The following is a 19,673-nucleotide window of genomic DNA, read 5'->3' as shown; positions in this document are numbered from 1 at the left end:
AAGAGCTCGCTTCTACGGGCGGTTGACGGTGAATCAACACCTTAGAATGAAATACAATCTCTAATTGATGAAGCTATTTTTAATGCATCCATCACTATCGCGTTCGATCAACAAAGTATGATTGCGATTGCGTTTATTACATTGCCTTTCCTACTCCATCAATTACACAACAAAAATGCTGCTGTTGTTGGTGCGAAGGTGTTGTGAATAATAATTGCCATTCACATGACCGAATCGTCCCCGCAAATGCCTCACAGAACAAACAATCCACAGCCGATAGAATGACGGGTGACAATCCATCTTCATAATCTCCCACCTCCCCGGGTACAGTTTTAACCCCATTAGCGATGATTATTATTGTCTTAGCATAAGCGTTCGCAGGGCAAATCACTTTCAAAGCGTTGTCTCGCGCTCCCTTCTTGCCAATCGGTTACATTCATTCGTGTAGGTTCATCCTGGACCCAGGAAGACCGCCCCTCGTGTCACAATCAGTCGCGTGGCGCATCAATAAAATCTTACTTCTTTTTTTTCGTAACATCAAAGCCAAATTGTGTGTGTTCACAAAGCATAAGCATAAGGGAATAAATGGTAAAACAACCCATCAGAACAATTCATCTCATCAGCCTGCTTCCCACGTGGCAACGGAAGAAGGATCGCATCCCATGATTTCAAAGAATTGTGCCACCCACACATACACAGTGGGTCACCGATTTCGGCTGCCTTCGGTGGGTGGAGGGTGTTCTTGGGAACGTCATTTTTCACGCACTTCACGCCTCTTCGCGGGTGCGTTCGGTGGGAGCCAAATTCCAATAACTAAGAGCGCCGTAAATAACCTGCAACTTGCACAAGGAAAATATCCTACCGGTGATCATAATAATTTCAACGACCGCGTACGATAACACAACGATTTGTTCGGTTGGTGGGAGCGACTGGTTTTGTTTGATTGTGCGCCTAACGTCCCCCAGTCAAACAAAAAAAAAAAAAAACGCATTAAAAACAGCGTTCGCGTGCGCCGTAAACAAACAGTTTGTCATTCGTCGTCGTCGTCCTCTTCGTTGTTGTCGTTGTCGTTGTTGGCCAAACAGTATCGGTTGGAAAGTTATTGCCAGTTGCTTCTGGTGCTCAACAAGTTTGTCTCTCAGCCAGCGTCTTCACCGCTCCAAAATTGTTTATTTTGTGCCCTGGCAGTGGTGGTGCCGCCTTCTCCTCCTACGTGGTTTCGTGGAAAAGAGCACGGGAAATTTAATGGGGAGCATTTCCTATTGGAAAATGGCAGCATATTGCTTGTTGCTTTTCTGCAAGGGAAAGGAATGGTGGTTGAAAGCCGGATGACTGGTTGCTTCACTTATTCGCAATTAATCAGGCGTGAAAAACCCACCCACCATCGCCTTCCCACCCCACCGTAAGCCCCCGGTTTTTTGTATCGAAAACCCCCGTTCCTTTGCTCGCGCGAATCATGTAGGCTTGTAGGCGCCGCGCGCCCAGCGCCACAGTCTCTCATCAGCATACGCAAACAACTCGACACTCGATTGGATTTTGAGGGTGCGCGATGCGAATCGGAGAAGGTGTTGTTCACCCCCATAAACCCCCCTCCCCCCCCCCCCCCTCTCCCCAAAACTTACTCCCTTCTTCTGTCGCATAAGAGTTCAACTCTAATTCCTCATCAACTTCCAATCGTCACCTCCTGCCGGATGGCTGCTGCTGTGGTACCACTTCGTTAGCGAAAATCAAAATCAATCAATTGAAACGACCTGCCACCACCGACACGACCAAGTAGGCATTAGAGTGTGTGTGCTTGTGAGTGTGTGTTTTTGCTAAATCGGTTGATCAAGAGCGCGGTGGCTGCAGTGGTGTTGCTATGGTGGCGAAACAACAACAGTGGCCGCCTTGCGCTTTGCTTTCTTGCGCCGACCACCGACGCACCAACGCGCCCCAAGGAAGCTCAAGCTTTTTAACTCTTGTGTGTACGACGGGAAGGTATTTCATCGCTTAATTTTCCTTTGTGTGTAGTGCTTTGTGTGAGCACGGCGTGGAGCGAACGTTACATCTGCAATTGATAGAGGATAGATAAGGAAGCACGGTGTTCTGTGGACTCCCCAAAAAGCTTGAGTTGGTTTTTGAGCCAATTTTCACGGTTATTTTTTTAGAAACCGTTCATTTTTCTGTTATCGTTCCACACTTGCTGTTGGTGCTTTTAAGTCTGCTGATCAGTTTTATATATATTTTTTTCTAATTATTTGGGAGTAGAAAGCATCAGTGTTCAAAGTTATTAGCGTCAATTCCACTTAAAGGACCTCTATTTTGCTTGATTTTCGAAGCAAAAATCTGCATTTTTTCAATGATTATTTTTGAGTATTTCTAGAGCAACTTTAAGTAATTCTTGAAACGGCTAACGTCTGAACGTAGAATGAAAGCGTTTGATGAAGTGCTTAATAGTTTGAAGATTGTGAATTTATTACTTGAACTATTTCAAACAATCGTTTCGTACACCATTTGGCTAAAACATTAGCTATATTTTGGAGAAGAAATGTATTGAAAATCTTCATGTTTCTTCTTAAACCTAAAAATGAAAACGTTTATTTATGGGTTGAGTATATAATACGACCTTAACTGACAATATTGAATGCCTGTGGTTGTTCGTGAGCAAGCCTTTCACTAACAACATTAATCACGAACGAGTGATAAGATTGTAAAACGCTGAACAAATGATTTATTTATTATTTATAACATTTTTTGTACAATTCTTTGTTTCCAAATTCTAAGACAGGATATTGTAAACCATTGTGTGTGACTTTCACGCAGGGAATGGTCCCACAAACCGCTTCTCTGCTTCTCCCTTCTTCACCAGCTGCTGAAGCGCACATCGGGTGTCAATAAAGATTTCAATTAAAAATGCATTACTATTTGCTTCATCGCTCGCGGAAGAGCGTCGTTCCCCTCTCTCTACCTCTCTCTCTCTCTGGTACGCGACTTGTTGTTGCCATTATGGCCGTACCACATGCGAGTGGAAGGCAATGGCAGCTCATTAATACGGGCTGTCTATATAGATGTTTTATCTTTTATTACAATCGGCTTTGTCGCACTTCGAGTGACTTTTAATGATTTCCACTCCCTGGGAGTTGGGTTTTTTCTTCTTCAAACCATTCTGTTTCTGTCTGGAATATATGGCCGTCTTGTGCTGCTCGAGAAGCTCCTTCCTACGCATGAACTTTGTTGGCATGGAAAGCAGTTCACAGAATCACCGCCGAGGTAAACCTTCGAGAAAGCTTAGGAAGCGAAGCGGGCGGTTTTCGCGTATGTTTTCCCCTGTCGGCGAGGTATTTGAACCGTGCCCGACGACCTGTGTGTGTGTGTGGGCGCCCTTTGCCATAAAACAATGAACTGTACTGGGATGGGTGTCGGTGGAGAATGTTGCACCCAACAAACGGCATCGATTATGTAAAGAAAAGTGTCAATGAAGCAAAATTCCTTGCAAGACACGAAGGAAATAAACGTTCCCGGAATTTGAATTGAAAGAGGCTCTTCTCTGTGTGTGTGTGTGTCAAAGCGAATTAAGGAACATTTCAAATGCTAAACATAAAGCTGAATAAAAATAAAAACACTCCCCCCTGCTGTGTGAGCCTCCCGGTCCTCTTCAAAGCTCCACACAGAAGGCTAGTATGTTGCAAAATGACTTCCAAAGCTCGAAATTCCAACTCCCCTGCTGCGTGTGTCACATCTGCAACGAGCAGAAGCTTCCCCCGCCTCACAGCCTCACGGGGACAGCATTATTGTCATCATAATTAATATCTTTCGCACTGGATGGAAAGGCGTCCTCCTCCCTCTCCCCACGCTAATCAGCGTGAACGCAAAGGGGTGAAAGGAAGAAAAATGATGCTTAGGAGGTGCGCATCGGACCGAACGAGAACCGGTTGGCCAGTTGGCCAAAAGCAGCACCAGCAGCACCGGCAGCAGCAGCATAATAATGTGCAGACCGCGCAAGAACACGCGACAGGGTGTCTCTGCGTGGCGAGCGCAGCACTCATGCATGATGCATTAAGCGACAAACCCCGGGATTCGGGCCGTGTCCTCCTCCTGCTGCCCGTTCTGCATCATTAGCGAAACGCCCCGGGATTAGAATGGACGGGACTGCCGGCCAACTTCCTCTAATGTGTTGTGATGGCCGTGTGTGTGTGCCTGTTGTGGCTCTGGTTTGCTCCCTTTTTATCCATGTTCCGTTCTTTTTTCTTGTTTCAAATGGTCTTAATATTTTCAACCAACTAGAGAGACCCACAGGCACAGGAACTACGCTCAAACGAGGTGGTATAATTGAATTTAATACGTTATTTACGTGGTGTTGGTGGTGTTGGTGGTGGTATGCTAATAGTGAGCGGATTAAATGTGTGTGTCGTTTGGATCCGATGGGCTCTAGTGTGGAGGAATCTGGCAAAGCAGCAATTACTCAGCCATGCCAAGCCATGCAATTCACCATCATCACCAGGCATCAGGCATCAGAGGCTCACCCGAGGTTGATGCGATAAAAGTGACTCACATGCGCCATGTTGGCCATGCCGGTGCGCGCCTCGGTCTTGCCGGCCCTGGTGTGGCGTGTTTCGCATAATTTATTTATGAAGCTTCTTTTGCAACTGCACGGTTTGGAAAGATGGAAGAGCTCGAACTCTAGGCGACCGAGCTAGAGTATGACCGGGGTGTTATGGTGGTGCTTGGGCTTTCCAGCCAACCCATCTGTGTGTCATGTATGCAAAACAGACTGCCCGTCGTCTTGGGCAGGGGTTGACAGACCCATTAAACCGAGGAAAAATGTTGTTTAGATCCAAATGATTTGTCTTTAAAATGTATTAACAATGATCGATTTGGATGTTGAATATCCTTCAAATTCGATAAAGAAATAAATTACCATTAAGCTCAAATTTCAAATTTTAAATCAAAGTGTTCTGATTAAGCCATCAATAATTATAATTTTTAGTGTTACGTTATTTATGGATGCTCCGCACGATAGTTTCATGCATAATTGTCTTTAAATTTGGAGCCAACGCTTCCAATATAAACTCCAGACCACAACCAACTTGCCATTCCCTGGCAAACGCAACACAAAAACCTTGGCTTTAGAATGGATGGCTTTTCTCTCGAACTACTCTAACATCCTTTCCCGCGTATCGGACCATCGCACATGACAAATGGACTGTTTGCTGTGTCTAGCGTGTGTGTTTGCGCGAATTGCGCGCTCACTATTGCCTCTCAGATAGACCCGTTTTTACCACCCTGCAGCACCACAAACGAGTTGCCTGCCGAAGAGTGCCATCCATCCATCCATCCCTCAACTCCACACCGGTAACGGATGAAATGGTGATGAACCATAAATTACTAATCGGCCACAATCCATTGACGGACGAGCGAACGGACGGTTATACGGTCGGTCGGCTCATAACTCTCGTAAAGCGCTTACTACATCGACCCAACGGCGATGAGTAATGGAGTGGCGGAGATCGTGTGCCTGCGCACCGGTTGACATTCTTTACGGATGATTTGATCTATCTTGGTGGGTAACCTGGGCTTCGGGGCTTCCCGCGATAACGGCGGGCAGCCTTCATTCGTCATTACCTATCGACCAACGGTGTATGAAATTAATTATTTAAATTTATTTTGCATCGAAACTCACGCATGACTACCGGGAAGGAACTCTACTCATGGTCCTATTCTAATCGAATTCTGCGTCGTCGGCATCTTCATCATCGAAAACGGTCCTCAAGATTAGATTAGATTTATTCCAATGGTCTCCGAGCAGGCAACATCAAAGATGTACAGCATTTCGTGCTTTTTGGAATTCAATCTCAATTTCTTGCATTATTGAAGTCGGGTATACATTTTAAATGGCTGTTCAACCCGTTCACCGGTACAATTTGACTTCTTTCCCGAATGCTCCAAACAAGCTCACACACGCGTTGCTATGGAGATTTGTCTACGGACAGAAACTCACACATCACATCCCAGTCGCCTTAGCAATCGCCCCATCCCTGCAGATGTCGTGCATTCTTTCGTGCTGCTTGAGTCATCTGAAAGATTTAATTTTGTATTTCGAACGTTTTCAAAATTTCAAACCTCATACCACCCCAGCAATGGCATCCAGGCAAGATAAAACGAAGCGGGAAACGAACGCACCACCACCGGATGCGTCAACGGCACGAGGCAGCAGCAGCAGTGGTGCTGGAGTTTGCAAACCGGGAAAGCAAACCCGCAACCCGTACCTGAACTTTCTGCGCGACTTTCGGCGCAAAAATTGTCACCTCCCGGTGGTGGAGGTGGTGCGCCAAGGTGCCGCCCAGTGGCGCCACATGACGGACGAGCAGAAGCTACCGTACGTGAAGATTGCGTTCTACACGCCGCTGAAACGTCGCCGCTGTCCCGTGTGCCCCACGATGCCTGGCAGGAGGATGGGACAACAGGTGGCCATGAAGCAGCGGCGACGACGACGACGGTCAAACGCACACAGGATGCCCAAGAGAGGCAGAAATCAAGTTAAGCAGGAAAAGCCCAGCAGTGGTTGAAAATAGAGTTGGAAAAGTGGAAAATCCCAAATATCTCGTGATCCGCAACCGCAACAATTTAATTCGTATATTTCCTACCCGAACAAACCCATCTTCCCCTGCATCGGACCCTTTGTCCACCGAGCCTATCAACATGGAAGTCACGCGTCTACGAAGGGGAGGGGGGTACAGTTACAGTAAACGTTGAAGTCGTCACACTGGATGTATAAAAATAAACTTCCGAATGGTCGCAATCGCACAAGGTTTGCTCTTCTTCATCCCGAGGAAAAGAAAAGGTTAACCAAGGTGTGGGTACATGCGTGTGTTTCAACCTGCCCTACGGAGCGCATCCCGTTTGCATTACAATACATTGACTCTGCCACGACTCTCTGTGTCGGGGTCGAAAGGTTTTCGGGCCTGCGAAATGATGATCCCAGCGCTGTGCGGCTCCACACGTTGAGGTTGGGATTGGGCAAGAAGAAGACGGTATGGAAGGGTCACGTACTGTGTTTGTGGTTCATTCTGTTTTCACTGTTCCAGAAAACAGAGCTTTTATTGTGTTGTGCCTGGTACATCGAGATCGAGAGACCGGAGCCTGCATGAATGGCTTCGGCAACTTCATTCAAGACGACGTGGAAGAGCTAACCCCCATCCCCATCCTTTGCTTTGCGGGATGGGTTAGCTTTTATCACGAAACGTTCCACCACGAAAATAAAACCTCCATGGTCGGTGTACGGTACCACCTCCATCGTTGTTGAAGTCGTTGTGTGTTGTGGTCCTGACCCCCCAACCAAAAAGAAGGAAAAAACACCCAAAGACGGTATACAATTTTCTTTTTAATAAATATTTCATGAATGGTTTTCGTTGTTTACGTGCTCGCTCCCCGGGTAGCACCGTCCAATTCCATTGACCTCGGGCTGTGAGAGTAGAGTATGTGTGTGTATGGAGTTCCCCGGGATCGAGGAAGTATTGTCCGTGGGGTTTTCAGTTTTGTAAGATTACGTCAAAATTTCTTGCCCCAGGCAGGCTCGGGCTCGGGTTCATGCAAACCTCATTGCTGCATCATTTGCAGAAAAGGTGAACCGAATCGAAATAGAGAGAGAGGGAGGGAAGGACGAACACTTAGGAAAAGGGCACCACGATACCAATAACATACCGCACCAGAGAAGCATGTTACTCTCTGGAAAGAAGTCGACGCGTCTCATCTTTATTTCATGCAATGATTTCTTTATATCCTCACTCCTTGCTCCCTCCTGTAAGGAATGTGCACAGGCAGGACGCGTGTAGAGAATGTACAACAAATTCACCAATTCACCAGACCCAACAATAAAGGTATTGCGGGAGCGCTGGACAGTACCTACCGATGTGGAAATGGGAAATAGCGCGCGTACTCGCGCCATAAAATACCTTCTAACTACTACCCTCCCCGAGCAGGAATCTCTTCCCCTTTTGTGGGGTGTGGGGAGTGGGGTGTGTGTTGTGTCCATGAAGTCCGTGAAAGGCATCCTTGGCTCTTTTGGAGCACCTTACTGGAGATGCGATAAGAAAGAAGGCAACACTTCGACCAGGGTAACTCCAGCAACAAAGAAGGAAAGCAACAGATGGGCGCAAAAGGAGCGTCTCCAGGTGTGTGTGTGTGTGTGTGTGTTGTCGATAAATTTTACATGCGGCTCAGGGCAGCAAGGGCCCTCGTCTTCTTCTTCGGTTATCCATAATTTACAATCAAATTAGAGCTTCAGGATGCTTTTCGCACGGGTTCTGTTTTTCGGTTGGTTGGTTGGTAGCAGCAGCAGCAACACTTGCCAGCCTGTGTGCCAAAGCGTGTGGAGCGTGGATAAATGCTTGATTTTCCAGCTGGAAAGACAGTTGGGGAATGTACACGCGCCGTTGCGAAATTACGAAACATCCCGCCCTAAGACTCCTGGGAGAGGAGGGAGGGAAATTGGGAATTTTGGGGCTTGAAATTTCTATTACCTCCAGATGGTTGTGCCGCCCCCGAACATGGTGGAAAATAGCTTGAACTAAAAATATGACTCCGATCCATCTCGGTCTCGATGGCCGGTCGTGCAGTTTGACGTCAGTTTGGGTATGGGTGGGATATCATTTCATTCGGTCGGAATGTCACCCGAAATCTTGGAATTCACATACACGAAGAAGAATAAAACACTTGCACTTTGTAGGGCCATATTAAGACTCTATTGCTTAACAGACCGGATAAACACCAATTTTAGAGTATCGTGGGGCTGAAGGGACACTGCTTAAAATCAATTCCTCAATTATTTTTGGAGTAACTCCAATTTCTAGGCTTCAAAAATCTCAATGTAAGACTTGCAACGATCATGTTCCAAATCAATGTTTAAAATATCTCTGTACAAAAATGCTCTACTTAGCCCCGCTCTCCCCTGTACCAGCTTAACAGTGGACCGGCGCGTGGTTTGTTAGCTGATTGAATTTCTTTTTAATTAGGTTTCCTAAACTCCGACAACCAACAGCATTAATATCGGATGCTTCTCGTTAGTAGCTAACCTGATACCGAGCTGACCATCGTTATCTCATGAACTCCCACCAAACACACACACACACACTCAGGACATTGCTTTTTGACTTTCTGAAAAGCCACATGAACTTCTGCAAACAAACACACACCCCAATCTGGGACAAAGTTTTTAGATTAAAAAGCACTTTTCCACTGCTTTGATTTTCTGCCCCATCCCAACAGTTTTAAAACAAAGTTGAACCCCACGAAAACACAAACATCCCTTGTAGATGAAAGTGTATCAATGGGTGAGTTTGTTGCACTTGTGTTTCTTTCTTTTTGCACACAATTTTGTGTTTTGGGGAGGGGCTTTCCTTGCCACCCATTTATCAAAACAAACGACAAATGTCAAAGCAAACGTTCGTGGCCTACTAGACAGAATCGGTGGAGTGTGTTGCTGCTACGCTACGAGAGCTAATATTTCCGGCGATGAGCTAATCCCCATCGCACTGTCTGTCTGGTGGTGGTGGTTGCGTGAAAGTGGCCCGAAAAAAGCCCCCCCCCCCGTTCCAGACGACGGCGAGTGGCGAAAATTTGGCGCCGGCACAGCAGCTTGAAGCAATTTTAGCGAAATGTTATGCGCGTCCCAGCCGCGCTTTATTAATTGCCTCTTCGGGAGGAAATCCCATCATCGCGCTGTGGATGGCCCTACTAAACAGAAGGTCTTCAAAGAAGACGCGCGAAAAGGGGATTTATTATCGCCGTTCAGCGTTTACGCCGTTACCAACCAACCGACTAAAGCGACCAAAGGGTGGTGGTGCGCTGGAATGCACTCCAATGTTTGCCACCGTGAAAAGTCATAAACTACTTGTCCGGCAACTACTCGTAAAGCCCCGAGAAATAATCATTTTACGAGGGACGGACGGAGGTTGAATAGTTGTGTTCACTAGGGTGTTTTGCATGGTGTTCGTTTTACTGTGACTTACCACTTGCTTGGCTGGATCAATCCTATCGAAGTGCGGGCGCTTGCTGTGATGGTTTACCGCCGTCGGTGAGGCTGCTGCCGTCCTTGTAAGCGAATTGTACCGATTGTTGCCGTTGCGCCGTGGGTTCGAGTGGATTGCGTACGCTTTCTGGTAGTACGAGCTGTAGCTGGGATCGGCTGCACTGCCATCGTTCGAGCCGCCGCCACTCGCTTCGTCGGAATCGCTGCTCGCCGACAGGATTGCTCTCGGTGTGGTCGTCGTCGTCGTGGTGGTGCTGGTCGTAGTAGTACTTGCTGGAGCTCTCGTACTCGTAGACATTGTGCCGCCAAAGACCGGTGCATCGTTCTGCACGCTCTCCTCCGTCTCGTCGTCGTACAGATAGTCGAGGTCACCGTCGATGCCTTGCTGTTGCTGCTGCTGATGCTGCTGTGAGGCTTTCGATTTCGTTACCTCAGCGGAACTGCGCTGATTGCGTCTGCTGCTCGATGGCAGTGCTTTCGTTTGTGGAGTTTTCGACGCCTGGTGCAACTCTTTGTAGTAAGGTGAACTGTTTTTATAGTTGTTCAGTAATTGCTCGAAGTAGTTCTTGCTGCCAGGACTGATGGATGATGATGATGATGAGGATTTCTGGGACGACTGCTTTGAGGTGCGATCGCGTGAGGACACCGCATGGGTGCTTCTTGATCCTGATGCGTCTGGTAGAGCGTTGGAGGATACTGAGTGGAAGGATGAGGCTGATCGCTTCCTGTTGATCGCTGCTACCTGACGATCATCACGCCCGGTTCCACTGGGAAAGAAGGAAAGAAAGACAAAAGTGAGTTGAATTATGATTAATTTACCACAAAAGAAATTTCATCATGCTGGACCGTGGCACTCCATGTATGGAGATAAAGCACATATTGATAATCAGCTATAATTACACCTTCACGTGTGTTTGCTTGTCTTGGAGCGTGTGTCGGAAGCGAAGTGCCCATTCCCATTACTTCGAGTCACATTCGGGCAATGATCCACATCCCACAACACCCAGCACTCGAAGGCCACAAACATGGCCCAAGAGTAGGGGCCATCCCTTCTGCTCAAGACAACAGCTGCAACAGTGCGCCTCTTCTTTCCTTTCAACTACTGTTTACATTAAACAGTTTCTTTCGTTTTGTGAATGATCATTTATTATTTGTACGATCATATGCCCCCCCGAACGGAGTGAAAAAGGGATGGAATAAAGAAAAAACATTTCCTCATCTTCTTCAGACACCACGAGGGCCGCGAGAGAGAGAGAGAGAGAGTGACGGGGGCTCGGAATTTGGAAATGGTTTACATTGTCTGGCGCTTTGGAATGCAAACAACAATCGACAGTTCCTGTTGCTGGCCTGTGTGCCGTTGGCGTTTGAGGGCCGTGGACGCCGATGCACACCACTTACGCTTCCGTTACGGGGCATTTCTCTCCCCTTTTTTTAGTTGGTTTGTTGTTTGTTGTCTGATTTATATCTGATTCCGCTGTCGCAGCTCGCTTTTGCTTTCGAATCATCACCAGCTGCACTTGATCTACTACTGTGCTGGTGTGAAGATGCTGCGCACCGGGGTCAAAATCTTGGCCCGAAAAGATTCCAAGCTCAAGATAAGCGATCGAAGGGGACGCTTCTTTTTTTATGACAAGCAAGCAATAATTTTCTTGGTGGATGAAGCATTTGTGGTGAAATTATGGAGAGGAATATAGAAACGGTGCTAATGGTTGATAAACGCGATAAACGACCATAAAACGGTTTTGTCAACGGGTTTAAATGGAGGAAATAGAATCATATTCCTATTTTCTAAAGTGGTTCAGTAATGGAAAGCTTATCATTTGATGTTTTCAAAATTCGGTTTTCAATGACGCACAATTTCTTGAGTTTGGGAATTTCCCCTTAGTAATAATCCATAATGCCGGTCTGGTGGTACAGTCGTCAACTCGAACATCTCAATAACAAGCCCGTCATGGGTTCAAGCTCCGAATAGACCGTGCTCCCATACGCAGGACTGACTATCATGCTATGGTAACAATAATTCACTGAAAGCCAAGCTCACTTCACTAGTAGTGGGTACAGGCAGGCCTTGACCGACAGCGGTCGTTGTGCCAAAGAAGAAGAAGAATAATCCATAAATTACGTAACGCTTGCAGGATGAGACAAATAGAGAAAGGGAAAGAGAGAAAGAGACACACGCATTAAGGCCGGTGGACATTTTCCGTACTCGCTAGTGTAATTTCGATTTTCACTAGCGCATCTGGCTGGTTTAAGCTTTTTTTGGTCATCGAGAGAATGGTCTTGCCGGATCTCAAAATAAAGTATTATTTTCATTGTTTTTCGATGCAAAACTAGATGCAATGCGTGCAGAACATGTGTATGTAACCTTTTCAAAAACGCGTCCTCGTTCGATTTAAGTAAAAAACAAGCAAAAAAAACATATTTTCTGAAGCGCCTCCAAATTGTTTGACAAAATACTTCGTTCAGCCGCCGTCAGATGCGTTAGTGAAAATCAAAATTACAGTAGCGAGTACGGACAATGTACCCCGGCCTTTACAATTTGTTTTATTAGATAGAGGAGGTGTAATACACATATTATTTTTAGCGTTACGTTCTTTATGGACGATCCCATAGAAAAAAAACTTTTTATTCGTATTTTGCTTTTTTAACCTTTTTCTTGATAATTTGATAGAAATTTGGGTAAAACCTCATGATTAGATACATGTTCTTTATCGTGTCAATGTAAACTAATCAAATCACTCTAAATAAAAGCTATAATTAGCTGATTTTAAGTGCAAAAAGTACCCCAACCCCAGGATTTGAAACCTTAGACAAGCAACTCGCTGACTCGAGGAGCTTTATCAAACAACACCATTACCACAGCTCGACATCCCTTCTACCATTACCACAGCAGTTGCATCACCTTTGTTTTGTGTGCGCTCCATTTTCCATCGGAAACGAGGCACTCTCCGAAAAAAACCCCCCAACCGATCCAGTAGTAAATCTGCCAACAAAAACGGCCCATTTGCGCTCCTCAACTCGCGCAACTCTGGGGAATCGATCACACACGGATCAATGCGTGTGGCAAACGGAACCATCCAATCGCTGAAAACAACAAACAAGACAAACACAAACCCGCGCGAGTGCAAGGGAACATTAGTGCGCTGGCCCACCCCCAAAAAGGCGATTCCGCAAACGGACGGAAAATTCTGCTGGTTGAGAGATGTGCGCTCCGTTTCTGTTCCGAACGGTTTGCGTAGTTTTGGGTTCCAGTGGTCTGTTTTCGCTGTCCAAACAGGAACCCTCCCTCCCGCCCAGCAGAGCAGAGACACACGCCTCGGTGCAAACCACCGTAGAGTGAGCTGAGTGAAAATCCATGTTTGTGCACCGTGCGGTTGGAAAACGAAATTCCAAACCCGTGGTGAGAAGAGTGTTAACATTCCCACAGCGTTCGCAAAGCCTCCCTTGGCTGATAAAAAACGGACTTATTGAACCTTGCAGCGAAACAGCAAACCGTTGCGTTAATGCAGTTCCACTCCCTGTCTCTCTTTTAATTACTGAGCGAAACTTGTGTCATCTGACTATTTTCCAATGGCTGGGCTTTCCTCCCCCCCCCCCCCTCCCCACACATGCAGACAGACACGACTCTGAAACTATTCGTCCTGTTTGTTACTATTTACGCTGGCCGGAATGGCCTAATTAACGTTCAACTCTGTCCGCCCCCCTGCATGCAGCATGCATTCGCTTTGATCTCAGCGCTTCGGGGAAATGCACATCCATCACATGCACTCGGACACCGAGCCAGGTTGAAAATGCCAAACATGCCATTCCCGTTTCACACCCCTGGTTTTCCCCGGTCCTGGTCCTCATCGGCTATGATTAACGATGCAGATTGGTAAAAGCGATGATTTACAAGAGTCCCGCGAGAGAAGCGGGATGATGGATCGATCTCGGTGGTGAGGAGAGGAGTCTGCGTGGGACATGTGGGGCAAGAGGACATATTTTTAAGCCTGGTGGTGCAGGGTTTTAACGCCGCTTTTTTTTGTATGGAGCGCAGGAATCCCACGCGTTTATGAGAGACACAGACAGGGGGGGGGGGGGGGGCATACAATTAGCATAGCGAGGCGGACGGATTGGGATATAGCCGTAAGACAGGAGGATTAAAATAGCAAATGCATTGAGCTGCTAAAGCCTGCAACAAAAAGAAGAAGAAAAAACGCTCATTTTGCAACAGTAACGGAGCGGTGGAGCAGTCGTGTGTGAGTTAATAAAAATTAACGCCCGCCTTTGCAAAAATTTGCCACCGTCGCCAATTCATTTGCATCGAGGATGTAAAACATGATGCGCACATGGCTCCAGCGCGAAACACAATACAGCGACGCATTAAAAATAATAGAGCAGAGATAAAAATCGGCACCATAATAAATTAAAACAAAAAATTGTATAATCTCACATCTCGTGTTGCTGCTGCTGCTGCTGCTGCTGCTGCTGTGACACATTTTGTCCATTGTGTGTGAAGGAAAATGTCCAGTTTTGCACCAAATGCGCGTGGAGACCCAGCTACTACTGCTGCCGCGCCTCTCCCCGCCATCGTGTATCGTTTTACGGCGCATGGGTTTTTATTATTTTCCCGCACACTGGACAAATTATGGGGGGAGAGAGTTTATTTGTTTTAATGGACAAAAGCGTCAGAAAATATGTCAGACAGGGGCGCATAAAACTTAAACGAAGAGAGCCCCGTGGGGAATCGATTTGATCGCACAAGTAAATCAACGTACATATTTCCTTTGCAAACAAACAAGCGCATAATGCTCCCCACCACTGGGGCACAGAAATGCAAATGATTGTGCTGCCAGCCAGACAGACAGAGTTAGGAAAGTGGTTGTGCTCCCTCGTCGGTTCGGTTAGTGTGGCAGCAGATATAAAATTAGAACCACCATACACATTATGTGCCCCATCTAGTCTGATGGGAAAAAAGGGAATCGTACAGTCAATTTGGCGACATTTGAGCAGCCTATCGACGAGTATCAAATTACAAATCGCTAAACAACCGACCCGAATTGAGCGTGTCGATAAAAGCGCGACCGGCGCAAAGTGGATCACAACCGGAACCGCAGTAGATAAGCTTCCCCGTTCCCCCAAGAGGCCCTGCACAAAGTCCTGCGACAAGGGAGGATGAAGTTTTTTTTTTTTTGGGAGTGGAGTGATGGTAAGGGAACATGGGGCAAAATGGACCTATGTTATAGAACAATTATCTGCAGTATGTACGCGAAATCGCAATGCATGATTTCTCTTTATTAGACATATCCATATGTTTTTTGATAGTGTCGCTGACGACAATTTAGGCTTAAAAAACAAAGCGTTGCTAGGTCAATAAATGCTGACTAGCTACGTTATGCAACGCGCCAGCGATGCGCGCTGGTTTAACGATTAAATGGAAAATAGGCTAAGAAGAATAGACTAAGAAAAATATGCTGATCGACGACGGTCAGCATTTTTAGAGTATAAAATCAATTGAATAAACTAATGAATCGATTACTTGCCAAGAACCAGTTGGTGCGTTCATTATTGTGCTTAAGTCGGCGTGTACTGTGCCTGTCTTAAGCTGCTGCTCCGAAAGACACTTTCGTGTGCGCGACATATGGTGGCTCCAGAGAGGACGCATCAACCAACGGTTCGGCAAGTAGTCAAATAAATCGGGAAATAAAAACCCGAAGTAGTAACAAGCCCGTAGAGGCGTGAATAGACCCCACAGCAACCCAAGCAGGGTTGTGATAGTGAAACAACGGCGACGGACGACGATCCGGCGTAGCCGATATACGACAGCCAGCCCAGGAAGAAGGGCCACGCACCAGTTGCCGACGAAGCAAAACCCGAGAAGCGCCTCGGCGGTGAGTGAGTGCAAAATAACTGTAAGTGCAACGACACAACAGTGAATAGAACGCGGTCATTACCGCTAGTGAAGTGACGCAATCGAAAGTGAACTCGATACTGCCAACGTATGAGGCAAATGCTGAACTAGTGAAAAGGTGACCAATACGTGTACGCCGCGAGCTTCGAAAGGTGCATCCGTTCTCGCAACACAACATGACACCGTCAGTTTAGCGCCAGTTGAAAAAAAAAAAAAACAGTTATCGTAAAACGCGTGCGTCGCAAGTATCGGACGTTAACTCCGACGAAACGTGATTATAAAAGTCTGCATAACGAAACACGTGTGCCGCGAGCTAAATATTGCATAAGGCATCCGACGCAGTGCAACGTAGGAAGAGCAAATTGATGAAATTAATTGTGACGAGTGTATCCATCGTGTGTATGACCGTCGTGTGTATGACCGCCGACCCACCGCTAAGAAAACATCGTTCCGGTTGAGTCAACCATCGTTCTCGGTTTGAGGGCAACCGGCACGTAATACAGAAGACGTCGTATTTGATCCTGAGAAGACCAACAAGCAGCAGTGAAGACATCACTCCCGATCCAGCCGTCCCTGACCAGCCGAATAGGAGTTGACTCTGCTGAAGCGGATCTGAACCAGGGTGAGTTCAAGATGGAATATGATTTTAAAAAGAATCCGAATGGGCACTGCAAATTATGCACGAACCCAGATGAGATAGGGAAACTGATAACTTGTATTGATTGCGACAGGTGGTTTCATTTGTCATGCTTAGATATAAAATCACCTGTTAAAGATTTTTTATGCAAAAAGTGTAAAGATAGGGAAGTTGAACGGCAGGAATATAGGTCAGCACTAATGCAAACGCAAAAACTGCTGAAAGAAAAAATGACAAATGAAGAAGAAAAAGAAAAAGAAAAAGTAAGAATAGAAGAAGAGCTAAAACGGCTACAAGAAGAGATACAAAACAAAAAATCAGAAGATGTCAATGAAAAACCAATGACAAGTTTAGACGTAAAACTGTTAACTCAGAGTTTAGACAAAATGGTTCAATCGTTGTGTTCTAAGGACTCGAAAGTAACACTTTCAAAGCTTCCAGATTTCGATGGAAGCTATAAATGCTGGCCTCAATTTAAACAAGCCTACGAAGAAACTTCCCGGGCCTGTAAGTTTTCAAATTTAGAAAACATGAATAGGCTGCAAAGGCATCTGAAAGGCGAAGCACTTCGTGCGGTTAGCGGGTTAATGCTTAACCCAGAAAACGTTCCGCTTGTATTAAACAGGCTCGACAAAATGTTTGGAAATGCTGAAAGCATTTACAAGTCTTTACTGTTAGAATTACTAGCAGTAAAGCACATAACGACAGATAATCCCTCAGCATTTTTAGAATTTTCCAACGCTTTGCGCAATCTCATTGATAACATGGTGTTGTTGAAACAAGAAGGTTTTTTGAATGATCAGAGGCTGCTAAACGATTTGACATCAAGGTTTTCAACCGAACTTCGGAACGAATGGTTGAAACACACAATAAGTAGGAAACAAGATAATAAGAATCTTACGCTAGAAGACCTAGCAGAATGGCTGAAACCCTCTGAAGAACTGGCCATTATACTGGCCGCGAACGAAGGAGTAGCCAAACAAGAAAGGTCGAACCGTCAAAACATGCAGCATCGTCATAAAGGGCCAGAAAAGGAAACGATATGTCTAATTTGTGGATTTCTTCATGAAACCACTCGTTGCCGACAATTGAACGGTAAGACGCCCGATGAAAAATTATCTCTTTTCATTCGGCATAGAATTTGCACCAATTGCTGCAAGTACAGCAACCATAACGCCCAAAACTGTCGCCTACCACCACAATGTAATGTGTACGGTTGCGGCAAAAGGCATCATAGTATGTTTCATAAAAGAAATCTGGTAGAAGGGCAACCTACAAACAAAATAAATTGCCATCAGGAAAAGAATAATCTGTTCTATCAGATCGTGCCCATCACTTTGCACCACAATGAAAGAAAATTCGAAACTTATGCATTCATGGATCCTGGCTCTTCAACTAGCCTCATTTTGGAAAGTGTCCGAAAAGAACTAAACGTTCACGGACCAAAAAGACCGCTAACTCTCTCCTGGACGGACGGAAGCATTCAAAAAGAGACAGAAAGTAGGATAGTTCCCATAACAGTAGAGGGAGCTAACAAAAGAAAATTCCAAGTTAAAGGTCTCAGAAGTGTAAGGGAACTTAACCTTCCCGTTCAAAGCATAGATGCTCCGTTTTTGCAAAGAAAATTTAAACATTTGAAAGGCATTAGTATCTCTAGCTATGCAGATGCGAGGCCTACCGTGCTACTAGGCCTTCCACATTCGTATCTTTGCCATGGTGCAAAATATCGAGAAGGTAGACCAAACGAACCAATTGCCCATGAAACGAGGCTTGGTTGGGTCATTTTTGGGGGAACGAATACGCCAAATGTCACAGAGAACTCATTTGTGATGACAGAGACGTACGAAGAAGAAAACAAGAACATGATGCAAATCTTGCGTGGTTTCTTTTCTACAGAGGAATTTGGAGTTAAACCTACTCCAACCCGTGCCTCTGAAGAAGACAAAAGAGCGTTAAAGATTATGAAAGAAACGCTTAAAAATACTGGCGACGGATACGAAATTGGTTTAGTATGGAAAACCGACAATCCTAAATTGCCAGATAGTTACGGACAAGCGCTTACGCGCTTAAAAAGTCAAGAGAAGGCAATGGAAAGGGATCCAAACTTAAAATCATGGTATCATAAAGAAATAAACGCATACATTGAAAAGGGATATGCACGTAAGGCGACACCAATGGAACTGCTGCAATTGAACGGGAAAATAAACTATATTCCCCACTTTTCCGTGATAAACCATAATAAACCCATTCCCAAACCACGTTTAGTATTCGACGCGGCTGCAAAAAATCAAAATATATCCCTTAATTCTCAACTTCTTTCCGGCCCAGATCTTACTGCGTCCCTGTTCGGAGTGCTAGTCCGCTTCAGGGAACACAAAATAGGCTGTTCAGGAGATATCAAGGAAATGTATCACCAGGTAAAGGTGAGACGGGAAGATCAAGACGCTCAAAGATTTCTATTTCGAGAATCGCCTTCTGACGTTCCTCAAGTTTACGTTATGCAAGTGATGACATTTGGGGCAACTTGTTCACCAACTTGTGCTCAGTTTGTGAAGAACGAGAACGCACTGCGTTACAAAAATATTTATCCCCAGGCAGTAAAAGCGATTATTGAAAATCACTACGTAGATGACTACCTAGATAGTTATCCAGATATTGATACAGCCGTGAATACTATCTCGGAGGTGTGTAAAATACATGATGATGCTAAATTCTTTATGAGAAACTTCTTTTCCAACTCAAAAGAAGTAGAGAAAAGCATTCCAACCAACAGGTTATCTGAGAAAAGTGTACTTGGCATAGAGGAGAAAAATCAAAACTTCGATAAAGTGTTGGGATTGATTTGGGACAAAGAGTCTGACGTCTTTGCCTACAAGTTTAAAAAGGCAGATATTAAAAAATTAACGAAACGTCAGATGTTCTCATATATAATGAAAATCTACGATCCTCTAGGTCATCTTGCCAACATTACTGTTGAAGGTAAAATTTTGATGCAAGATCTTTGGAAAACTAAACTAGACTGGGATGACGAAATCACACAGTCCATAAAGGAAAAATGGGAAAACTGGATAAACCGAATCGAAAACTCGATCAACATATCTATACCTAGATGTTTTTCGATTGGAAATAACGTAAAGATC

The 19,673-nt window shown here is 45.5% G+C and overlaps 2 protein-coding genes across 8 annotated transcripts in view; one reads left to right on the top strand and one right to left on the bottom strand.

Moving 5' to 3' along the window:
- Positions 1-19,673, bottom strand: part of LOC121595652 — a 61,410-nt gene that overhangs the window by 21,018 nt on the left and 20,719 nt on the right. For all 7 annotated transcript variants that reach the window (XM_041919780.1, XM_041919778.1, XM_041919779.1 and 4 more), the window contains exon 3: positions 9,987-10,773. In XM_041919780.1, the coding sequence (XP_041775714.1) occupies positions 9,987-10,773 (787 nt within the window). The remainder of the gene's footprint in view (positions 1-9,986; positions 10,774-19,673) is intronic.
- Positions 5,972-6,783, top strand: LOC121595655. The gene has a single exon (XM_041919789.1). It carries the CDS (start codon positions 6,021-6,023, stop codon positions 6,543-6,545), a length of 525 nt encoding a protein of 174 aa, XP_041775723.1. The 5' UTR covers positions 5,972-6,020; the 3' UTR covers positions 6,546-6,783.

This window comes from Anopheles merus, chromosome 3R, assembly GCF_017562075.2.
Source record: "Anopheles merus strain MAF chromosome 3R, AmerM5.1, whole genome shotgun sequence".
Classification (NCBI taxonomy): Eukaryota; Metazoa; Arthropoda; class Insecta; order Diptera; family Culicidae; genus Anopheles; species Anopheles merus.
The sequence above is the reverse complement of the archived record's forward strand: the minus strand, read 5'-3'. Positions and strand labels throughout refer to the sequence as shown.